The sequence below is a fragment of the Danio rerio genome, chromosome 15 (assembly GCF_049306965.1).
Source record: "Danio rerio strain Tuebingen ecotype United States chromosome 15, GRCz12tu, whole genome shotgun sequence".
NCBI lineage: Eukaryota > Metazoa > Chordata > Actinopteri > Cypriniformes > Danionidae > Danio > Danio rerio.
In genome coordinates this window covers 22,769,846-22,793,691 of record NC_133190.1, presented here as the reverse complement: position 1 = coordinate 22,793,691, position 23,846 = coordinate 22,769,846, and the positions used below count along the sequence as shown (strand labels likewise).

Genomic DNA, 23,846 nt, shown 5'->3' with positions numbered 1-23,846 from the left:
TTATATTCAAAGTCCTGGATTAATTCGGGGTGGGCGACGGGTGAACAGAAATGACGGCTGAAATGCTGATCTGGATGAGTTTCCATGACTGAGCAATCCTAGAGCTCAAAGGAATTCAACACCACCTGGGTGGGTTTGGACCAGAAGAGATAATAGCATACGTACAGTACCATAGAGTCTTTTTGCACTCAAAGTCATCCTATGCAAGTTTAACACTCAGATTTCTATGGAACAAAATCAATGGCAAAAGTATTGAAATAAAAAGCCTGTCGAATGTCAGCGCTAATAGCCTGGTGGTTAGTGAATCGACATAGCACCCAAGTGCTCGCGGTAACCCGAGTTCGATTTCTTTGCTGATCCTTCCCCTATCTTTGCTCCCCACACTTTCCTGTCAGTCAATCTCCACTGTCACATCAATAAAGGTAAAAACAAACCTAAAAAAAAAACTGTTGATTAGCACTAACTGAAAAAAATAATACATCGAATTAACAACTGCTTGCATTTTAATGACTTGAATTGCCGGGGTTTGTAATTTTAGGTCCTTCATTTTAACAACATAGCTGTTTATTTAAGATGGGAATATCTTAATTCAAAACACAATTTCAACACAATTCAAAACTCTGTGGCTGCATCAGAAACCGCAGACTTCCATACTATATAGTACGTTGAAATCAGTATGTGAGCCGAGTAGTATGTCCGAATTTATAGAATTTAAAAATCAATACGCGAGAAGTACCTGGGTGAGATTCTGAAGAGCGCATCCAATGCATGCTGCGCTATCCCATGATGCCCTGTGAGAGAATTCATGAATGGAAGTTAAGCAACGCAACTGACGCAGGTAGGTCACGTGACCATGACAAAATGGTGTACAAAATGTAGTGCGTCAGAATATACTGCTCACATTCATACTTAAGTATATTTCTAACGGTTGAGTAGTATGTTTAAATTCAAATGCAGTACCTAGTGAGTTGTAGGCGGTTTCGGATGCAGCCAATATTTCAACACCAAACACACTGACCACAATTAGCTCCGGTGGCCAATCAGAGCTCGATAACAGAATGCGAGACGCTCTACGAGGAGGTGAAGGATCGCTGGATCACCTCTTGAGATCTGAGGAATGAGGTTTATGTGATCCCCAGCTGGCTTTCATTACATCAGGGCAAATATAAATGTCAAATACATCTTTCACTCATTTTAAGACTTCTTATTATCCTTTTAATAGCCTACTTATAATGTCCAAGACATTGATATTAATATCACATGCTACCTTTGTGCCGTTATTAGCTTTTTTCACTAAAATCTTTCATTGCTCCATCTACACCTGCTAGTGAAGTAGTAATCTGCAAGCTATTGAATTGAATCTGCTATCTGCAATCTATTGCTTTTCCTGCAGCTCCCGGATGTAATGTCGAATTTTAACAGTTGAATTTGAGCTACTGAATTTATGGAAGTGATTTTTTGAACTGAAATACAATGAGCTGAATATTGCTTTTTGAATATTTTAAACAGAACTGAATATTTTGGTAGTGAAATTTGGAAATTGAATATGAAGTACTGAATTTAAATGTGAAATTGTGTTTTGAATTGAAATATTCACCGCTTAAATAAACAGCTATGTTAAATTCCAGGACCTAAATTTACAAACCCAAGCAATTCAAGAATTTGGAATTTGTTTTGTTAAAGGTGTTTGCTAAATAATTCAATGTAAATTGTATGCGAATATGTTATACACTGTTGCTAGATGCACCCTAAGATTTTTTGGGTGGTTTCTAGAGTGTTGTTAAGTACTCACTAAGCTGTTCTCTGAGGTTTCTACAACCTAATGCAAGTAGATACTCTCTAGTTCATTCATCTAGAGCAGAGATATGCAAAGTTTTTCATATGTAGGGCCAAAAACAGGGCCAAATAGAATGAAATGGGTATGAGTAAATAATGCAAGTTTTTTTTAAGCTTGGTAACCTATCCAAGGTAAAGGAAATTAAGAACGACTACTGCATCATTATTTTAAGATTAACTTAACATTTATACCCATGAAGAAATTAAATACTGTATCTTACAAATTCCATTGTATGCACAAATGATTTTACAATATAAAACACAGTAGGAACAGAGTTCAGCATATCAAGTTGGAATTATTAGGTTCTATCTGCGTTCTGAATGATTTTGAGATGTTGAGCTTCAAAGTTTTTGCATTCCATAGCTCCATAGCTAACAATATGTGTGTAACATTAGCTTTTTTTAAATAAAAAAAGTCTTAAAATGTAAACAACTTATAAAAAACATCCCATAATGAAAATAAGTTGTCATTTAAAAAGAACATGTCAATAACTCAATTTTTACAAAAATGTCAGATAGAACCTTATAATTCCAAGGTGACGATATGTCTATCCCTTACCTCCACAATGCTCTTGAGGTCCCTCACATAGGCCTGTTCGGTCTCCAGTATCTCTAACGCCACCCTCTCCAGGCGAGTAAGTTTGGGCAGTGTTGTTGTGGAAGTGGAGAGGGCACCGGCTCCCGCCAGCAGGGAGAGAGGGGTGAGGTCCAGGCTGATATCAGAACCATTATGCTGTGGCCCAGGGTAGGCTGGCACTGCTCCGTAGGGGAGCGATGAGGACGAAGACGAAGAGTGTCCATCCTGCAGCGAGGCAGAGGAGGCAGAGGAGCTTAGACTAGCAGCACGGTCACTGTCAGAGCACACTGTGTTAACGGAGGTGCAGCTCCCGCGGGATGCGCCTCCTGAGGAGGCCATGCGGCTCACAATCCCACTCAGCGAGGACACAGAGGAGGGGCGCTTGGCAGCTGCAGAAGTAACAGACAGAAACAAGTTAGATGATATGTATGATCACTACACAATACAGAAGGTCATCCATTCAATCATTTTCTTTTTGGCTTAGTCTCTTTATTAATCTGGGGTTGCTACAGCAAAATGAACCGCCAACTATTTCAGCATATGTTTTACGCAGCAGATGCCCTTTCGGCTGCAACCCATCACTGGAAAACATTCATACAAACTCATTCACACACATTCACCATAGACAATTTAGCTTGGCTTGTTGGGGACTTGAAAGGGGAAACCAAAGCACCTGGAGGAAACCCACGCCAACATGGGGAGAACATGCAAACTCCACACAGAAACGCCAGCTGACTCAGCCAAAGCTCAAACCAGCAACCTTTTTGCTAAGAGGCGCACGTGCTACCCACTGCACCACCGTGCAGCCTATACAGAAAGTCATTAAATGTAAAATAAATAAACAGTAAGAAAATCAAATATCCCAATAATGTTGCTTTTAAATTTAACCTAAAGTTTCAGAAAATAGCTTACTAAAAGCATCTCAACTGTGCTCATACTTGTCTGTGTTTAGAAATAAATATATTATATATATTATCAGGCGGCGCGGAGTGCAGTGGGTAGAGCTGTCGCCTCAAAGCTTGAAAGTCGCTGGTTCGAGCCTCGGCTAGGTCAGTTGGCATTTCTGTGTGGAGTTTGCATGTTCTCCTTGTGTTGGCCTGGGTTTCCTCTGGTCCTCTGGTTTCCCCCTAAAGTCCAAAGACATGCGATATAGGTGAATTAGGTAAGATAAACAGTTCATAGTGTATGTGTGAATATGAGTAAATGGGTGTTTCCCAGTGTTGGGTTGCAGCTGGAAGGGCATCCGCTGTGTAAAACATTTGCTGGATAAGTTGGCGGTTCATTCCGCTTTGGCGACCCCAAATTAATAAAGGGACTAAGGCGAAAAGAAAATGAATGAATGAATAATATAATATTACCAATATTAAAATATTGTTATTTTGCATACTTCACTTTCCTAAATTTTAAGATCACAGCTTACTACTGTATCCTAACAGGAGTAAAACAGCAGTTTTAAGCTTATTTCATTATGTTTTGTAGATAAAGGTAATAGGCAAGAACCTTTCAGTCATAGCAAAAGAAGTTGATCATTCAACATCAGAGATATCTTATCTTTGCAAATGTAAAGTTCAGATGCTAAGTGTCATTAAAAATTTAAATTCATGTCCTTGAAATTTTTTTTAGAAAAGGTTTCGCATTTGAATCTTTAAATGTACTGTAACTAACTCATTGAAGACTCAAAAAAGATGGTCGTCCTCAAAAAAAAACCCCAACAACAAATAAAATGAGAACAGAATAATGCATTGCATCTCAATAGGCAAACAGCACAACACTGCAGCTGGAATTGTTTCCTGTAGCAGGAGTTGAGCCTCTTTAGCTGGGTTCACACCAAAAGCGAAATAAGGTTTTGCAATTGCAGATTACATACAAGGTGCATGTGTGTAAACAGAAGTGAATTTCCAGCGGGTGGCTAGAATGATACAGAATGACAAGCATGTTTGCCCCAATCTTGTAGGATTAATTTCAATTGCATTTGTCATGCAAGAGCAAATAAGTCAACTTTTGTGTGAGGCAAAAACAACCTGCAAGTAAACTAGAAAGAGTAATGCAGTACTCTGCGTTTGGATTGAACTCAACATTCAATCCTACAGATACATGGCATACTGTACGTACAAGCTATAGGAGTGAATGCAAATGTTGATCAGGTGCTACTTTTGCATCATTCTTTTTCTTCTTTCCTGTTTTTATGGCTCAATCAGTCAGCAGTTTCTGTGCAGGACAATGAGACATCTCACACACCAAATTGGGTCAAGCAGATCAGGACTGTGAGATAGCCATTTCATCATTTCAAAGTGAAGTAAGACCTCACCAGAGCAGTGTGAAAGACTAGTAATTATACAGATAAGACTTCTTAAGGACAAAGACAAACTGTGAGTGCTTGCAAAGTGTTTCCTGCAAATATTTTCCTTCCTGCCTCAAAGGTGTGACTCTGCAAAACTACAATACGCTAGTTTACAGCAAAGCCACAGCGGCTGTCAATCGAACAGTGCCGTACACACCCCGTATAGACAGGAAACTAAAATCACAACTTCCTGACTGCAATTTGCTGGACGATTAAGCCTGAGAACACAGAAGTCATTCAATCAGCCGTGCCCTCAGACGACCAGAACATCTAAAACAAAACAGCAGCGGCGTTCTGCCTAAAGAGCCGTATCAAAGCCGAACACAACAGTCTGGTCGTCAAGGCAAGCGAACACCGGCCGGTACAGAGCACTGTGAGGACGGGCATTGTTTCAACACTCAATGCTGAGCTGTGCTCGTCACAATGGTGGCCCAGTTACAGAGCTGAGATGAACAATCCTCCATTTCCTTTGACCTCGCAGGCAGGGCGACGCAGTCAACTGTTACTCTCTGCGCTCGCTTCCTCGCCAAGTCTGCCTTTCATCCATCAAATTTTCTTCTGAGCGATAGCTGGAACCACTCGCAGCCTTTTCTCCATTAATACACACAACTTCTGTTATATTGATTGCTTGAAATGTGATTTAAACACACTCATAAAGACCATGAAAGCATGTGTTTATCTTCTGCTGGCCACAGTCCAAGATCAGCACCACAGTGGCGGCAGTCGCACATTAAAAAAAAGGAGGAAAAATGTTTTGTGAAATCATCTACAGCCAGCCATACTTTGCTTTCCGATCTCGAGATCAGCTGTGCTGGGTGCAGGAGGCACGTTCAAAGAGCAGCATAAATTCATCCAGACAGATGCATGAAGTGTGACAATGTAAACCCAGAGCATCCTCCGGAACGAAAGCAAACAGGCAGCGATCTCCATCACTACTTGGGCATGAAGACGGAAACCTTCATGTGGCACAGAAGAACCACATGCAGGGGAGTGTTTCACCCTAAACCTCATCCCAATGGATTTTCTTATCCCCATCATTAAGTTTAAAGAGCACACTGAACGAATTAGAGTTGATAAATTGCTCGGGATGTCCAACAAAACTGAAGCATCTCTAGATTAAGCCGATGAATGTGTGCATGAGCCAACACACATATTCTGTTCTTCGTAATTATATGATTCTAAATGGAAAAGAGAATAATTGTGCAGCTGTTTCAGAGATCTGAAATAATACATTAGAGCTCATTTCCTTGCGAAATTTTCATAATGACATAGGAAATAATGTAAAAGACACCTTAAAATGATCTTAATTGTGATAAATTATTAGTCAGGGATACATCTACCGTTATAAGTTCCAGTAATTGTGGTGTTTCTGTCAGAAATCTCATGTGCACGTTCAGCTCTTTTCTTTAGCCCTAACAAGGCTCGGCTAACAGAGAAACAGGCCTGTTTTGTAGATCACTGAGGTCTGTAGAGAACGTTTGTCCAGATGAGCGAAAGCCAAGAGACAGATATCACATACCTGATCCGCAATACGCTGCAGCACTGCTGGGAATTGTGTCGTCTCGCTGGTGGCTAATTTTGAGCAATTTCCTACAACAGACATCAGGTCTCCTATGATTTCTGAACTGAATCTTATTCCAGCAGAAACTGAACAACTGTAGACCTCATCAGTCGTAAAGCTGACAGGAATCACGCACCGTATCTGATGTGTGCAAAAGATGCAAGCGAGTTGTTCGTATGCACACACTTCTCTCTTACAGAAGGATATCCTGTCTAGGTGTGTATTAGTGTGCAAGCCGCAAAACCAAGTCAGTTTTTTTCTTGCCGGGAAATACTGTAGAGCCCTTCTGTATTTAAAACCAAGACAACAACACGAGAAACCTCCAAATAAGTGTGTATTAAGTTTGAAAGCTGAAAGAAAGAAAGAAAGAAAGAAAGAAAGAAAGAAAGAAAGAAAGAAAGAAAGAAAGAAAGAAAGAAAGAAAGAAAGAAAGAAAGAAAGAAAAAGGATCAGTTCACCCAAAAATGAAAATTCAGTCATATTTACTCATTCTTCACTTGTTCAAATATTTGAGTTTGTTATGTTGAACACAACATATGATATTTTGAAGAAAGCTAGAAACCTGTAACTCTTGATATCAATGAAAACAATACTATGGATGTCAATGGTTACAGGTTTCCAGCTTTCTTTTTGTGTTCAAAATAATAAAGAAACATATACAGTAAAGGTTTAGAATCACTGAGGGTAAGTCCATTTTCATTTTTTGTGAAGTATCAATAAATGTATACAATCCAGGTGAATTCCTTTTTGTAAAGGACCATTTAAATTTGTTTGGTATTATGTATATAATGTATGTATGTATGCATTCTTTATAAAATATAAACCTGGACATATGTTTCGTGAGATTTACCCATTTCCTCACTCAGAATACCTGTTCAACATAACATATTTCTTAAATAGGAATGTTGATGACAACAACAAGATAAACAGAAATAATTTATGGGGAAGAAGCTGACCTCCCATATCTTGGTACTCTTACAACGGAAAGCTCAAGATTGATGACACCACAAAGGTCACCCCTGCTAAATATACACATATCTAGTATGGGGTCAGTTTTTTTTTTTTAAATAAATACTTTTAATACAACTAGATTGCATCAATTTTATCAAAACTAAAAGATTATTATCTAAAATTCAGGAAACAATTTGATTTTAAATTCAAATAGAAAAAGAAATAGTAATAAATTTCAATAATATTTTGCAATATTATTATGTTATTGCATTTTTAAAAACAAATGCAGCCTTGTTATCTTTCAAAATTATTTAAAAAAATCTTCATCCAAACTTTATTGTGAATGATGTACTGTACATATGGGTCATGCATGAAAACAACAAAAGGCTGAATATTTGTTGATGTTGTTTGTTTGTGTTTTTGTGACAGAATGTATTCAGTTTTATTTAGCATTTGTTTCTTTCTTTAAATTTAATTATGTATTTATTTTTCTGTAAGTCAAAAATAATGACCAAAATGCATTTTAACATTAAATGTCAAAATAGTTTAACCAAAAACTCTGTCAATAATAAAGGGGTGGTTCACCCAAAAATTAACATTTTGTCATCATTTACTCACCCTCCATTTGTTCCAAACCTTTTAGAGATCCTTTCTGTTGACCACAAAATAAGAAATTTTGAAGAAAGTTGCAAACCTGTAACCATCGACTTCCATAGAACATGTTTTTCCAACTACAGGTGTCAGTGGTTCCAGGTTTTCAGGTTTCTTCAAAATATATTATTTTGTGTTAAACAGAATACAGAAACTCATATTGATTTGGAAATACTCGAGTGTGCATAAATAGTAAGTAAATTTAGATTTTTGTGTAAACAATCCCTTTATTACACATTAACATATATTTAATTCGTTTTTTTAAACATCAAAATCAATCAAGCAATCAATATTTACCTCATGATTCTATCTGTTTTGTAGTCTTGGCATTGAATGTTGTCAAAGTTAATATAGTTCAAAGATATGGGTCACGCAAAAATAACTTTTACTCCTCATTTACACACCCTTAACCTATTTGCAGTTTCTTTCACCTGTTGAGGTTAAAAGATAATATTTTGAAACTGATTAACCCATTGACATCCATAGTCAAACTAATTAAATACTGCTGAACGCAATGGATACCAGTGGTTTCCAACATTCTTCAAAATATCTTCATTGTGTTTTTGGGGGGGTTAAAAATCTCTTAAAGTGCCTAAACATGAGCACAACATATTACTAAAAGTCTGATATGCCCCTGTATTTGTAGAAATGACAACCCCGACCCTTAGAAGAGTTCAGAAGCTGCTGCGTAACAGCGATGACTCACAGAGTAAGAGTGTGAGGGAATCTGAGCTCAACAAGTGAGTGTTTATCTACATAAGTGTATGTGGGTGCTCGAGCTTCCTGTGTGCTGCTGTGCCAGTCTGCACCTGACGCTGAAACCAAACATAGGCACTTCCTTCTAGAGGTGCTATACTAGCTCAACAGAGCCCAGCCACATGGTTGCCAAGTAACTCTCCTACATTTACCCACTTGCCATGGGTTGTTTTTATTTTTTGGTAACCCTGTTCAGTCATCACATGCCAACAGAGCTCAGTACTACAAAATCCAGGACCTTTGTTTTTTTAGGGTTTGACTGTACAGCTGTGAACAAATGTTAAAATATTAAGATAAAATATTAAGAAAGCACTTGAAAATTCTCTGGATTTATTACTCTAGGTAGGCCTATGGGTTTGAGTAAAACATTATTATTTATTTTATTCCATCTGATAACATTTCTTTCAGATTTCAAATAAACAAACACACAATTATTAAAATAACAACATTTTTGTGATAGAAAAAATAGATAATTCCTAAAAAATGACCTTTAAAATCCTGCTTAAATGCACAAGGACAATTTAATACAATCATATACACCACCGGTCAAAAGTTTAAATTCTTTTAATTATTCTGTTCATCAAGGTGGCATTTATTAAATCTAAATAACAATAACAACAACAATAATAATAATAATAATAATAATAATAATAATAATAATAATAATAACAACAATTAATATTAGAGTGTATTCTGAAGGATCGTGTGACTGAAGACTGGAGTAATGAAGCTGAAAATTTATCTTTAAAATCACCTGAATAAATAAGTAAATTAAATTTTAAAACAGTTTAAATTAAACTTTTAAACAGTTATTTTATAGTGCAATAACATTTCACAATTTTACAACTCGTACTGTATTTTTGATTAAATAAATGCAGCCTTGAGCAGGATAAGCTTTTTTAAAACATTTAAAACCTACTGACCCCAAACTTTTGACCGGCAGAGTATTCTTTGGGATTTGCTGGAATTGTGCAATTTCCTTCCCTTTTTTCTTTTCTCATCTTCTCCGTACTCCTCCTTTCATGTACACAATGTTATGTTATGCTAAATATGTCGTAATGTAAATGTATGTCATTATTCCATATGTAAACCAAATGTTTTAAAAGGCAAAAAAATTCCAGCAAAAAATATATTTCTTATCTAGTCAGTAGTTAAAACTACATTATTGCTATTGTGTTGTCTATAATTAATATAAACCGGGCAGGATTAAACAGAATGTTTAGACAAAAAAGTGAGCAATTGCTCTAGATCATTGGTGCTTAAAACCTTTTCTTATGAAGGGTCAAAAACCAAACTTGGGCCGAAGGTAACTATACCAAACTGCACTGTAAAAAGGGCAGGGTTCCACACATTTCATTCAAGTTGTTCCAACATAACTTGATTTAGTTGAAATATTTAAGTGGATTAAACATAAAACAATTAAGTTGTCCCAAAAAAATCTGAAGAATGCTGTTGTTTGAGCTGATTTTACATAAGTAGGTCAACCAAGCAGTTTATTACATTAAAATAGCCAAGGGTAATCTTTTAGTTTATTTATTTTTATTAAATTTATACCTTTAATCATATATATATATATATATATATATATATATATATATATATATATATATATATATATATATATATATATATATATATATATATATTTTTTTTTTTTTTTAATTTAATGAACTTATTACAGTAAAAACATAACTCCTCTTTTTTTAAACAATGGAGATCAATTCCGAATACACTTGTAAAGCTGCACCAGTCTTCTATCCATTAGTCACAGTGTGTTAATTAAATCTGATTTATTTACAACATTTAATTAAAACATTTAATTTCAGCTTGCTTTTTTGGAGCTCTACAATAAAACAAACTACCAAAAAAGAAAAAAAAAGAAAAAAACTTTCTCAAATGGGATGGCGGTCCAAATTACCAAGGGCCAACTTTGGCCCATGCACGAGCCCTAATTTGGGCATCTCTGCTCTAGATTTTGAACTTCTGTACAGAGAAGTCATGTTTTAATTTTTGTTTTTTTTCTCATGCAGTTTTGTGATGAGATTTCAAAGGTTAAAGTTTACCAGCCTTGAACTTTGCAATCAAACTGCAAAACTTGTCTGACGAACTTGCGTTTCAGTTTGTCGTATTCACATGCAAATGAATGGAAGTATATGAGGCGAAAAGTGCAGTGTGACTTTAGAATTTGCCCATTTCTGAAACAAAATGCTCTAAATGACAGTACTATTTTATTTGAAAGTGGAAAGAAATATCAACAGAGCTTTAAGACTCATAAACATTAAGATTTTAATCACATTTTTGTAAAGATTTTGCCTTTAATTCTTAACTAACATTAAGACTTTACTCAAAGCCATACCTAATAGATCCATTCAGTAGGCCTGTCACAAAATTAATTTTTTGTGGTACGATATCTAGCACCAAAATTGATTGTGATAAACAATATTATTGTCATTTTAAGACCATTTTGACACTACAATGGCATTATAATGCAAGTACACTCTTCCAAAGAACACATAATATTTTATTCTTGAGAATCTTACATTCAATTTTAGTCATTTTAACAATTTAATAATACGCATTGGATTTTCTTTCATCAGGCACCCACATTAAAATATACTATAGTAATTTATAGCAAAAACTATAGAGTTTTATTTTTCCCATACTGTCACTGACACCTCCAACAGAGATAGAAAGGCTGCACAATCAGCTGAAATGTGTCTAGAATTAATTTTTGTATGGGCCATATATACTGCATCACCAAAAATTGATTGAGGACATGTTCACATGTTGTGCGATAAGTCAATATATTGATTATTGTGACAAGCCTGCTATTCAATCCAACAAAAATTTGTTTTCAAGTGCTCTCTTAATCTTTCCCCATAGCTGTATATGAATTAAGAGTGATCTATTGCTTTTTAGCTATGTTATGTATATCATATCGACAGCAACTTGACATAGTCCATACTCTATATGACAGAAAATGCAGAATTCAAATCCGAAACCGTTCAATCAGGAGTTGTTTAGAAAGTCCAATCCAAAGAGAGGTGACCAGCCCTAAACAACTGCGATTGTCAGCACATTTCCAACAGTCGTGTTTAGTTCATTTGAATTGATAATGTAAGCAACCATTCTTTGTAAAAAAGGCAGAGGTCCAAAAATATCTTAAGGGCGTTGAAATCTGAACCTGATAACAGCGAGCGTTTCTTTTCTAATAGACACTCTTATCTGGGACAGGCTTGATGGCTTATCTCCATTGAAAATTTGCAATATTTTGGAAAAGAAATCTTTCGTCATTGTTGTTGTTTTTTTTTCTCTCAGGCTTTTGGTTTGTGGGTTTGAACTGAACCAAAACAGTTAACAAAGAAACTGTCAAATCAGAGCATGAATGAACGGTTCCTGCCGGTTATATTTTTGATTGGGATGTTACGTAATCGTGCTCAGATTTCCAAACACTGATATCATTTGATTGGTGTCTGACCTTGGTTGCTGTTTTTTTTCTGGCTGTTGCGTCCCGCACCTTCAGGCATGGTGTGACTGGATCACAGAAAGCAGAAATCTGCAAAACAAATGCTGGAGCATTAAAAAGAATCAATTTCAATTGGTCTATATCGCAGTGCAAGCTGGCAAATGTGAAATAAAGAACATAAGTAAAAATAATAAAATAAATAAAAAACTAAATAGCTCCTCATTTTAATGAAGATTAGTCAAGAAAATGTATAATGTTTTAATAAAAATCTAAAAGAATAAAATTGTTTTAAAATACAGAATAAAAAATTGTAGAAATAATAAATAAAATAATTAATGACTGTAAAACGTTTATATTATTAAAAATAAAAAATAAAAAGTTTGAATTTAATCAATTACTTATTTGAAAAAAATATGTAAAAATAAAAAAGCAATAAAAGAAAATTAAAAATAACAAAATACAAAAATGGGTTACACTTTATAATAACTACACACTATGAATCATCTATTAAGCATTAACAAATAGTGAACTCATTATCTGTTAAGCACTAACTCTATGTTATGTTAGCAGTTTATAAGAACAGATACAAACATTCTATTCTTGACTCATAAGCACATTTGAAATGTGCTTAATAACTGTATTTTCATACTTTATTACTTTACTAAATTCAGTATTGCATTATTTTCAAAGCATTTGTATTCAAAAGTAGTTGGTGGCTTTTAAGATCATTTAGGATGAGTTAGTAAATGATTAATAAACTCTTCAAATAAACATTTGTATATTTTATTATTCATGCATATAGTAATGGTAACTATTAATATTAATGCTTTATAATAATAAATGCTTTATTAACTCAATTCCATGCAGTTCTGTGACCTAATCTAAAGTGAGGACTATTTATGCTTTATAAACCCGTTATAAATGACAAAAAAATGGCTCAGTACAAATGAACAATAAACTTTGCAATCTTACCTAAAAAATAAAATTACTGTAAACGTTAAACATTGCCGAATAGCAGGAGTGTCAAAATACAATTAGAAATAAATACAACTAAATAAAATTAAACATTTCAGTTAACATTTCAAAGTTATTTAGCAAAGTTTAAACAGAACTGTAATTTTATTTTAGTTAAGATTGCAAAGAGGTGACACATGGTGCAGTAGTGCTGTTGCCTCACAGCAAGAAGGTTGCTGGTTTGAGTCTCAGCTGGGACAGTTGGCATTTCTGTGTGGAGTTTGCACGCATTTGCGTGAGTTTCCTCCGGGTGCTCCGGATTACCCCACAATCCAAAGACATGCGGTACAGGTAAATTGGGTAGGCTAAATTGTTCGTAGTAAATGAGTGTGTATGAATGTTTCCCAGAGATAGGGAAATAATAAATAAATGATAAATAATAAAAATTTAACTAAATATAAGTACAATACAGTTATTTAATATCTATAAAAACAAATAAAATGGTTTTATTTATTTCAATATTCAAAATTTTGCTTTATTAAAAAAAACATTGTATTAAATTACATTTATTAATTTAATTTTAATAAACAATAAAAATGCTCAATTAGCAGAGGAGTGCTACCTCATTTAACTTTTATCTGACACAAGTCAGAACACTATTACCATCAAACAAATGTACATTGAAAAAAAAACTATTTTTATCAGTGCTAAAATGCCTTCCGCTTCTTTCATGAGAAGAGGAAGACAATGAAAAAAACCCCCGAAGGTCTGAGCCAAAGCAATTAAAGAGCTGAAACTGGATAGATGCTGCTTGAGAAAGAGGGGGGTTTCGTCTCGCTCTAAAATAAAAAAGGAGAAAATGAAACGTATGTCATGCTTGGCACAGACACAAAAATCTGCAGCTCTCTTTTCCCCAAATGTTGAGCATGTGTCCTGTCAGCGCAATTGGTGCTGCTGCAGGAAAAGGAAACAATGGGGAAAGACAGGGCTCCTCTATGATGTGTTAATGTTTATCATATCGTGACACCTGTGGCTCGGCCTTCACTCGCCAGACGACACCAGCAGGAGAGCAAAACATCTGAGAAGAGAAAACTACATTCATCCAGCAACCCGCCATAACTCAGAAAAAGAGCACAGCATAGGGTACAAGTTCACCTTTCTCTTTTCGCTCTGATGTCTTGCAGTAAAAATTGACACTGGTCTTTTGCAAGGCTCTGATTTATGAATTCAATAAAGTTTTCTATCGTCTAAAGCAGGATTGTCTAATAAGAATCACATGATGAAAAAAACACTAGCATGAAAAAATAATATTACTAAAACTAAGACTTTTCTATGTTGAAAGACGGTATTAATAAGAAATATGTCATTAATAAAACAATTTTAATCATAATCATATTAGACTTAGTATGTTTCTATAAATGTATTTAATAATACATTAGATGTTGTACATTTTATATATTATTTTCAATATTATATATTAGATTTTGTACATTTAATATATTTATTTTAATATTATATATTAGATTTTGCAATTTTTTTATATTATATATTAGATTTTGTACTTTTTATATATTTATTTATATACTATACATTAGATTTTGTACATTTTTATTTATTTATTTTTATATTATACATTAGATTTTGTACTTTTATATTTATTTTAATATTATACATTAGATTATATACATTTTTATTTATTTATTTTAATGTTATATATTAGATTTTGTTCATTTTATATATTTATTTTAATATTATATATATATATATATATATATATATATATATATATATATATATATATATATATATATATTATATATATATATATATATATATATATATATATATATATATATATATATATATATATATATATATTATATTATATATATATATATATATATATATATATATATATATATATATATATATTAGATTTTGTACATTTTTATATTATACATCAGAATTTGTACATTTTTATATATTTATTTTAATATTACATATTAAATTTTTTATATAGATAGACAGATAGATACAGAGTGTGTGTGAGAGAGAGAGAGAGAGAGAGAGAGAGAGAGAAACTTAAAATCTCAATACATCTCAATAGAATGTAAACATTAAGCTCATTCATTTGAATGAGTCAAACAGGCGATAAATTACAAAATATTTACACTTAAGAAAAGGTAAATATAATATGTTTAAACATAGAAAATGTTTCGAAGTAATAACCATATATTTTATAAATACCAGTAATACCTTCTCACTAAATACACTGTTTCTTGAGCTTATTCGGGTAGAAAAAAATCCTAATCTTCTTTAGTTCAAAAATCAAATTAAGCAAAATATTTGAACAATGGTAACACTTTACATTAAGGTTGTATTTGATAATGATAGTTCATGCATTAACTAACATGAACAAACCATGAACAATACATTAATTGCAGTATTTGTTCATGTCAGTTAACGAAGATACATTTTTTCATTGTTAGTTCATGTTAACTCACAGTGCTTAATAATGTTAACAAAACATGAATTTATATGTTAATAATACTTTAGTAAATGTTGAACTATGATAAATAAATGCTGTATAAGTATTTAAGTAATTAATTCATGTTAATAAATACATTGACCAAAACAATATACATTTAATTACTATGCTGCTCTAAATTTATACCATGTTGCCATATAATAAATTACGACTCAATTCATAGTTTCTTAAACATGCGCAATTGTCTAAATAAAAGTTAACATTCATTCATTCATTCATTCATATATTTTCCTTGACCTGGTCTCTTTATTCATCAGGGGTGGCCACAGCGGAATGAACCGCAAACTTATTCAGCATATGTTTTAAACAGCCAATGCCCTTCCAGCTACAACCCAGTACTGGGAAATACCCATACACACTCACACACAATGGCAAATGTACTTTATTCATTTAATTTAATTAACACAACCGTCTGATTTCTAGTATTTAGGCAAGTATGGGTAACTAAATTAGGCAAGTATGAGTAATCCCTTACTTTACTTTTTCTGCAGAAAAGTAATTTAATTACAGTAAATAACTTTGCAACTAATTACACCAAACACTGATTACAGTAAATAAAATCTAAATATAAAATTGCAAATGTAATACAGGTGGCATGGTGGCATAGTAATTAGTACTGTTGCCTCACAGCAAGACAGTCGCTGGTTTGAGTCTTGGATAGACCAAATGGCATTTCTGTCTGGAGTTTGCATGTTCTACCAATGTTCGCATCAGTTTCCTCTGTTTCCTCCGGTTTACCCCACACACATCCAAACACATGCACTTAATTGGCCTTAGTGTATGAGGGTGTGTGAATGCAAGTGTGTATGGGTGTTTCCCAGTACTGGGTTGTGGCTGGAAGGGCATCTGCTGTGTAAAACATATTCTGGTATAGTTGGCAGTTCGTTCTGCTGTGGCGACCCCTGATAAATAAAGGTACTAAGCTGAAGGAAAATGAATGAATGAAAAAAATATTAACTTGACAATGTACGCATCCCTAACCATTATATGGCTAGTTGCACTTTATTCCTCACATTCAGCACCTCCTGTCAGATCAAACGTAAGACATTAAGTCCCAAGTCACTATATATAAAATAATCCTATGACCCAAAGAGGCCAGAGCACGCCCGGGCGTGATATGAACGAGCTCCTGTTATTTAGGCAGCTCTGTTTGTCTCCACACTTCAATTGCAGTGAAAACACTCAGAGCCAAGCGTAATGATCTGTTTTGGATGTCTCGTAACCAGTCGAAATTAAAAATTACCCTGGCACTTTTCCACGCACTGTCCTTCAGTGTGTTTCTCACCGCAGTCCCCCAGCTCCTTTAAGGCCCGTTTCCAGCTCGGCCTCATTAAAGGCATCTTGCTTCCTGTAACTGCTAGCATGAAGCTTGTTGAGCACTACGAGTCTTTGCGGTTCAAACCCCATGCGCTTTTTTGGCTCCAGAGCTTGTTTGCTGCGAAATTCCCAAATTCCAGAACTGGAATTGTGGTTAAAATTAACTCGCTTTCCGACAACAGCTTTTAATAGTGAATAAATGTTTCTGTCGGAATAGGAGGGGGGGAGAGGAGGGGGGGGGGGGGGGGGTTGAGAGTACTTTTTGAGGCCACTAACATCTGGTTAGCCAGCGTAGAGGTTAGCATGAGGTTAGCAAGACTCGGCTCTCCCTAATGCAGAGCAGCCAGTCTCCATACATCTTCCAAACACCCTGACGGGCTCCTCGAGCAAAATTGCAACTTTGTCATAATGAAAAATGTGGAGCGGGAGGCCTTTTTCCACCCTGTAATTTTCATTACAGTTGCATCTCTCGTGGCATCATTCCAGGTGCATCCGTACAACAGTCATAGAGACAGAACTAGCTGCTGACAGAGTCCTGTTACATGAGAGCACAGCTGGGCTGATGTGTGCCTGTTCCTGCCTGCACATGTGTCTGTGTGTGTTGGGGAGTTTTCTTTTGCGTGTCTAAGGGTAGAAAAGCTGAATGACAATTATATGTTGGCATGAATGAGTTCACGGTTTCTTGTATTATATCAAGTGTCAAACACTTACAAATACTAATTCCATAAAAGGTTTTCACAAATGAGGGTTAAGGTGAATGACACTGCCAGAAAAATTATATATATTACATTTGTTGGCATGTTTTGTTAATGATAGCTAAATACTGGTATAGGCCTGTCAACCAACTCTAACAACCACTGACAAGTCGGGTGGCGACAAGTCACTGTCTTTATGGGTTATTAACTGAACTATTCATTTACCAATTGGTTCAAAACGTCTGATACATTTTAGAAATGGAGTAAGTGACGGTCTCTATGAATGGATCAGCGAATGATTTGTCCTAAAAACAGATTAATTCATGAATCAAACACCACTGTATTACAAAATTATGTGTTCAAATTGTACTTGACACTACTTGTGCTGTACTTGACAACATAAAGCTAAGCTAACTGAGTGTGTTAGAGATGTTAAAGACTGGATGAACAACAATTTTCTTCTCTTAAAGAATTATTACTTATTGGGCCTAAATCCTGTACATAAAAGATCTCACAACTCAATCTACCATTAGAGGGATACAAAGTTAGCATTGGCTTTACTATAAAAGATCTGGGTGTCATATTAGACAGCAATTTATCTTTTGAAATTCATATATCCCATGTCACAAAAACTGCTTTCTTTCAACTGAGAAATATCGCTAAATCACGAAGTATGCTATCCATCTCAGATGCAGAAAAGCTAGTCCATGCTTTCATGACTTCTAGGCTGGACTACTGTAGTGCTCTGTTCGCTGGTTGCCCAGCATCCCCTCTCTTCCAACCCATCACTGGGAAACACCCCTACCACTCTCATTCACACACATACACTATAGACAATTAAGCATACCCAATTCACCTGTAGCCCATGTCTTTAGGCTTGTGGGGGAAACCAGAGAATCCAGAGGAAACTCACGCGAACACGGGAGAACATGCAAACTCCACACAGAAATGCCAACTGACCCAGCCGAGGCTAGAACCAGGGGACTTGTTGCTGTGAGACGACAGTGCTACCCACTGCGCCACCGTGCTGCCCCCCTTTTGTGCTCAACAGAAAAAATAAACTCAAGCAGGTTTTGAACAAGTGGAGAGTGAGTAAATGATAACAGAACTTTTGGGTGACCTGTCCCTTTAATGTTGACTAAAAATCTTTATTCACAGCTTCTTTAACAAGCCACAAATTAACTGTCCACACATTTACTGTCCAACTAAAAAGATTTTTTAAAAAAAAGCAAAACTTCAGGTTTTAACAATTAATAAACACATCACAACTGTTGCTTTTGACACAGAACTGAATTATCAACAGATGAATTCATGTTGCTAACAGAGCGCACTACTATAAACACACTCACACCCAATTCAACATCCATCTATCTAAAAACTACCAAACACATATAAACAGAGGTGTGTGTGTGTGTGTGTGTGTGTGTGTGTGTGTGTGTGTGTGTGTGCGTGTGTGTGTGTGTGTGTGTGTGTGTGTGTGTGTGTGTGTGTGTGTGTGTGTGTGTGTGTGTGTGTGTGTGGAGGGCTAAAGATGTGTTTTGATTTCACAAACTGACCTGTTCACAGAGTGAGGTCAATGCTGATGCACCCAAACACATAAATAAACAGAAGCGTGACTATTGTAGCCCAAGTGAGGAGGGGTCACTACAGGCCCTGCTGCTCTATTGTCTTACACTGACAGTTTTGAAGGTTATTGTTTTTTTTCCAGCTGACCTTCACATTTCCCCGGAGCCGGACCACAGCGCTGCCATCCACCTCACAGCTCCCCCCGAAATGTCTGCCACCAGAGTCTTTAGTCTTTTCCTTGTTCGGTTAAACAACAAAGACTTGGCCAACACAATGGATAATGCTCAGTTGGGGTGGTCGCCTGTACTTGCACAGATGCTGCTGAGGAAATGCACTGGGCATGTAAGTAAAAGGGCAGTGAGAAGGGGAGGAGCAGCAATGCAGGCCACACTGCATGCGGTCTGCTATCAGATATGGTCAACAGGTGTTTGAGGAGCCTTTTGTTTTAAGCTTTTGTTTAAAAATGCATCTAGTACTTTAATAAAGGATTTGTACTGTACAATATGGTAATGATCCAACTGCTTCTCAAAGCATATCATGACTGGTTAGAGGTGAAACAAAAAAAATGTTTAACTGACATGGAGCTCACTTCTGCTTTTAGGAGACACAACCACTTTTTTATATAAACAACAACAATATTATATTTAATAAGACTTTGTTTTATGAAAGATGAAAAGATGAGTTGTAGCTAGTTTTTTTAATTGGTTCAACGTCAAACCAAGCATCTGCCAGTCATTCACATCAGAATGGATTCCAGCAAATGCAGAATCTAATTTAGTCAAAACTAACTTTGTTCTGTTCTGTAACAGATTGGTTTGGCTTAAGTATAAACTGATATCAAACTAATCAAAAATGTAATAAACTGTAGTAAAAGCCATATTTTCTAGTTTTACTGTTGTCAAAGTTATGTTGCCTTTGTAGCCAATAAAATGTTTTCTCATTTTACCATATCAATGAAATGTTTTTTTATTGGTATATGTCAACAGTTTATTAGGGTAAGCACACTGCCCCAAAAAAATAGTCAAGTAATTTCACTTTATCAAAATTTCTGTTTTATAATATTTTAGGACATTAAATTGGTCTAAAATGGAAGCCATATGCATGACCATCTTTTATCGGTCAAACGTTTGGGGTCAATTTTTTTTTTAAAGAAAATAATTTTTTTTTCAGGCAGCAGTTTTTAAATGTCGATCACCATAGACTGACGATTCTCCGGGGGACCAGATGTGTGCTTTTACAATAGTTTATGTAACAGATGTCAAACTCAGTTCCAAAAGGGCTGCAGCTCTGCACAGTTTAGTTCCAACCCTAATTGAACACACCTGATCAAACTAATTGAGTCCTTCAGGCTTGTTTGAAACCTACAGGTAAGTGTGTTGGAGCAGGGTTGGAACTAAACTGTGCAGGGCTTTGGCCCTCCAGGAATTGAGTTTGACACCCCTGATTTATGTCATCAACAAATGCATTGGAATCTCAGCGAATACTTGCTTCACAAACATAGGAAATATATGCACAAAAAGCTTGAATGTACCAAGTGCACTTGAAAACAAATGTTTATGTTTCGTAATCTGTATGAAATGAATGCGAGGTACAGTCCATCCTGCCAAACGCACATCACATGACAGCAGCAACTACTTAAACGCCCACAAACTAAAAAAAAGAGTCACTTTCATCTCTGGAGGAGATTCACGATCAAGACCAAGCTGTGGATTATTCAGAAAACCAGTGTGATCTGACGAAGCATTATCCAGAGGATGATAATGTGTAGAACAGCCATATATAAAATTGGTGTCTTGATCTCATTCATTTTGAGTGTGCATGCGCATTACCTGAAAAATGTGATTTTGTTTGATTCAAACGTTTAGAACCTAAACTTATTAGACAGTTGATGTTGAATTTTATTGATGGTTCCAAATTAACGTAATGGCAAACAGTTTTGAAGAATTTAATGTTTCCCCATTCAGACAGAATGCCTGAGCAAAGATGGCATTTCAAAGACCGCCGAGTGAAAGGACTTGCCTTAAAGGGACTTTAAATATATAATATTCTAATATGAAACATCGAATTTCCATAGTAATGCAATGTCTAATTTCAAGATAGTTTTCATGTGATTCATTCTGAGTATGAATTATTTTAAAATACTTTCAAATAATATAATATTTTAAACAATATTAAATATCCCAAAATTTGCTAAAAAATCTTCAGTTGTGTTCCAAAGATAAACAAAGATCTTATGAGATTGGAATGGCATGAGGGTGTTTAAATGATGGCAACGTTTTCATTTTGTGGTAAACTAAAGATTTAAATCATTGCTTGAAAAAAAAAATGGTTACCTACCTGCTAACCCACTCTAATAAAAAAATGTTATGTCAAAAAATGAATGCTAAAAAGCCAAGCTGATCAGGTTTATAATGCATCCAATTCTTTCTTTCCAGACTGTTCCTACCAAGCTAAATCTTCAATTTATTTCATGGACATTTTGTAGCTTTGGATTTGCAGTTTTGGGAATTTGGCCTACATTTTGAAATGCCCCATTAGCGCAGAGTAAAACAGCTGTGCATCAGTAATGCAGACCATGTGAGAGCATAGAAATTTGTCCATCATCAACTGGCCAGAAAACGAGCAAAGCTTTCCCTGACATTCACACTATGAAACAAGGCCAGTGACCTCACGATGGCCAATAGAAAGCAGTTTATACAGTTTAAAAGACCCATTTTCATGGTTCTTCAGAGATATGTCAGAGTTGCACAGAAAGACAATAATTCCCCAGAGAACTTACAGTAAGGGGAAAGAGTTTTGGCCGAGAGGGCTGAAACATCCAAGTTCCTAGGGCTCAATAAACGTGTCATCGGGTGTAGTGAAGAGTGGGGCTATTAAAAAAAAGGCATGTAGCCCTGACTTCTTGCCTGCTCCACCAGGGGAAATTCCCTTTGTCTTAGTGCATGCAACTAATTATAGCAGAAAAGCTGTGCAGTAAATGGTGTCTATAAAATAATAAGTGTCTGTCCATAAAGTTCAAGGTGACAAACTAGCATGCAGCATCATCAATTAATCAGCGGTGGGAAAAGGGGGGCTAATGGACTATTTAGTAACCAGGAAAAGGAAACTCTGTGTCATTCATAGAGTTCCCAAGCCTGGAACGTTAAACAGTAATATATTACGACCAGGAATGTCTCTAGCAATCAGCGATAAGAGATAAAAGAAAACAAATGGACAATTATCCAGACAGGGCAAAGTGTAGACTGAAGATATGAAGCAGAACTGGCGTGAACTTTGACCGGGATGAAAGCACATGGCAGAGGTGAAGACAGAAACCTGGGGTGATCAAGAGAGTGACAGAGAAGTGCAGAGGGGTGGAGACGTATTATTATTACTCACGGAGGATGCTGCCATGTCGGGCAGAAAGACAGTGTGGTTTTGAGTCACCAGACAGAGGACGGCATTCACAGCTGTGCGCTTTCACACACCTGCACTTGGAAACTCTCACAAACACAACCCCTCCGTCACCAATGCAAACACAAGACTCCTTGAGATGGAGTCAGCAAACTGCACCACCAACAACTTCGCCTCCTCCCAAAACCAACTGCTCTTTGAACCACTTCCAGCTCTTTTCTTCTCCGCCAGTGTCGGAAATGCCACTGTTTAAGGGAGATGGTGTAAAGTCAGGCTGTTGGCTGCTAAGGGACTCTGCTCTTGTATACATGCTGTGGGCTTCAGAGGTCGGAGTTAGGGAGGAATGTTTGCATTACTACCTCCATTAAATCTCTACATGTACATCTGCTGGACAGCTGCTATTATCTGGAAATATCTGAAAGCATTTGCATTTGAGATGAAAATAACACATCAAAAGCCCAACCTGGTGGAAAGAGTACTGGAAAATCATACTTAAGTTAAAGTACTATAATGTAGTGCAAGTAGGGTAAAAGTGTCAGTTGTAAAAAATACTCAAAGTAGGAGTAAAAAGTATACCCTTCAAAAATACTTAAGAGTAGAGACTAGAGAGTATTAAACTGTAAAAAGCTGATGCATTTACATGTAATTTGTGGATGTTTGTAAACGTAACATTCTGTAGTGTATTTAGTTATTGCCCAGCAGGCACACAATGCCATAGGACATTAATATTAGGTTAGATTTAGATTGTGACATCAGGTGACCAAAATTTTGTGTCTAGCCAGATTCTAAGGACAAGGTTATTTTGATGCCTGTCCAATAACGACGTCAAATAATGTTGATATTTGGTTGATTTTAGGTTGTTAGAAAGAGACCAAAATCCAGAACAACATCTTAAACCATCGTCATATTGACGTCAAATAATGACATTTATTTGTCGGGTATGGCAATCAAAATCCAACATCTAATAGACGTCATAGTGGTAACCTTCACACAACAAGCTCTAACAAGCTGTTGATTTTAGGTTGGACATTGGACATTGATGTCAGCCTGACGTTGGGTTCTGAAGTCAACCCGATTTTCATGTCCAAACAATATGTAACGTCCCCTCGACACTAGGGTACAACATCAATCTGACGTCATGTTGACTTCTTGTATTGAATGCCACTTCAGTCATCATACAGTAAACAGTCAACATCTTATCAGTGACATGCATCTAAACAGTCTCAGAGTCAAT

The 23,846-nt window shown here is 35.7% G+C and overlaps 1 protein-coding gene across 1 annotated transcript in view; it reads right to left on the bottom strand.

Annotated features, from left to right (window-relative positions):
- The window catches only part of plekhg2 (pleckstrin homology domain containing, family G (with RhoGef domain) member 2), a 63,485-nt gene that overhangs the window by 35,655 nt on the left and 3,984 nt on the right, over nucleotides 1–23,846 (bottom strand). Inside the window, exons 2-3 of the mRNA XM_073923603.1 lie at nucleotides 12,152–12,229; nucleotides 2,396–2,802 (exon numbers count right to left, since the gene is read on the bottom strand). Of these exons, the coding sequence (XP_073779704.1) occupies nucleotides 2,396–2,802; nucleotides 12,152–12,200 (456 nt within the window). The 5' untranslated portion in view covers nucleotides 12,201–12,229. The remainder of the gene's footprint in view (nucleotides 1–2,395; nucleotides 2,803–12,151; nucleotides 12,230–23,846) is intronic.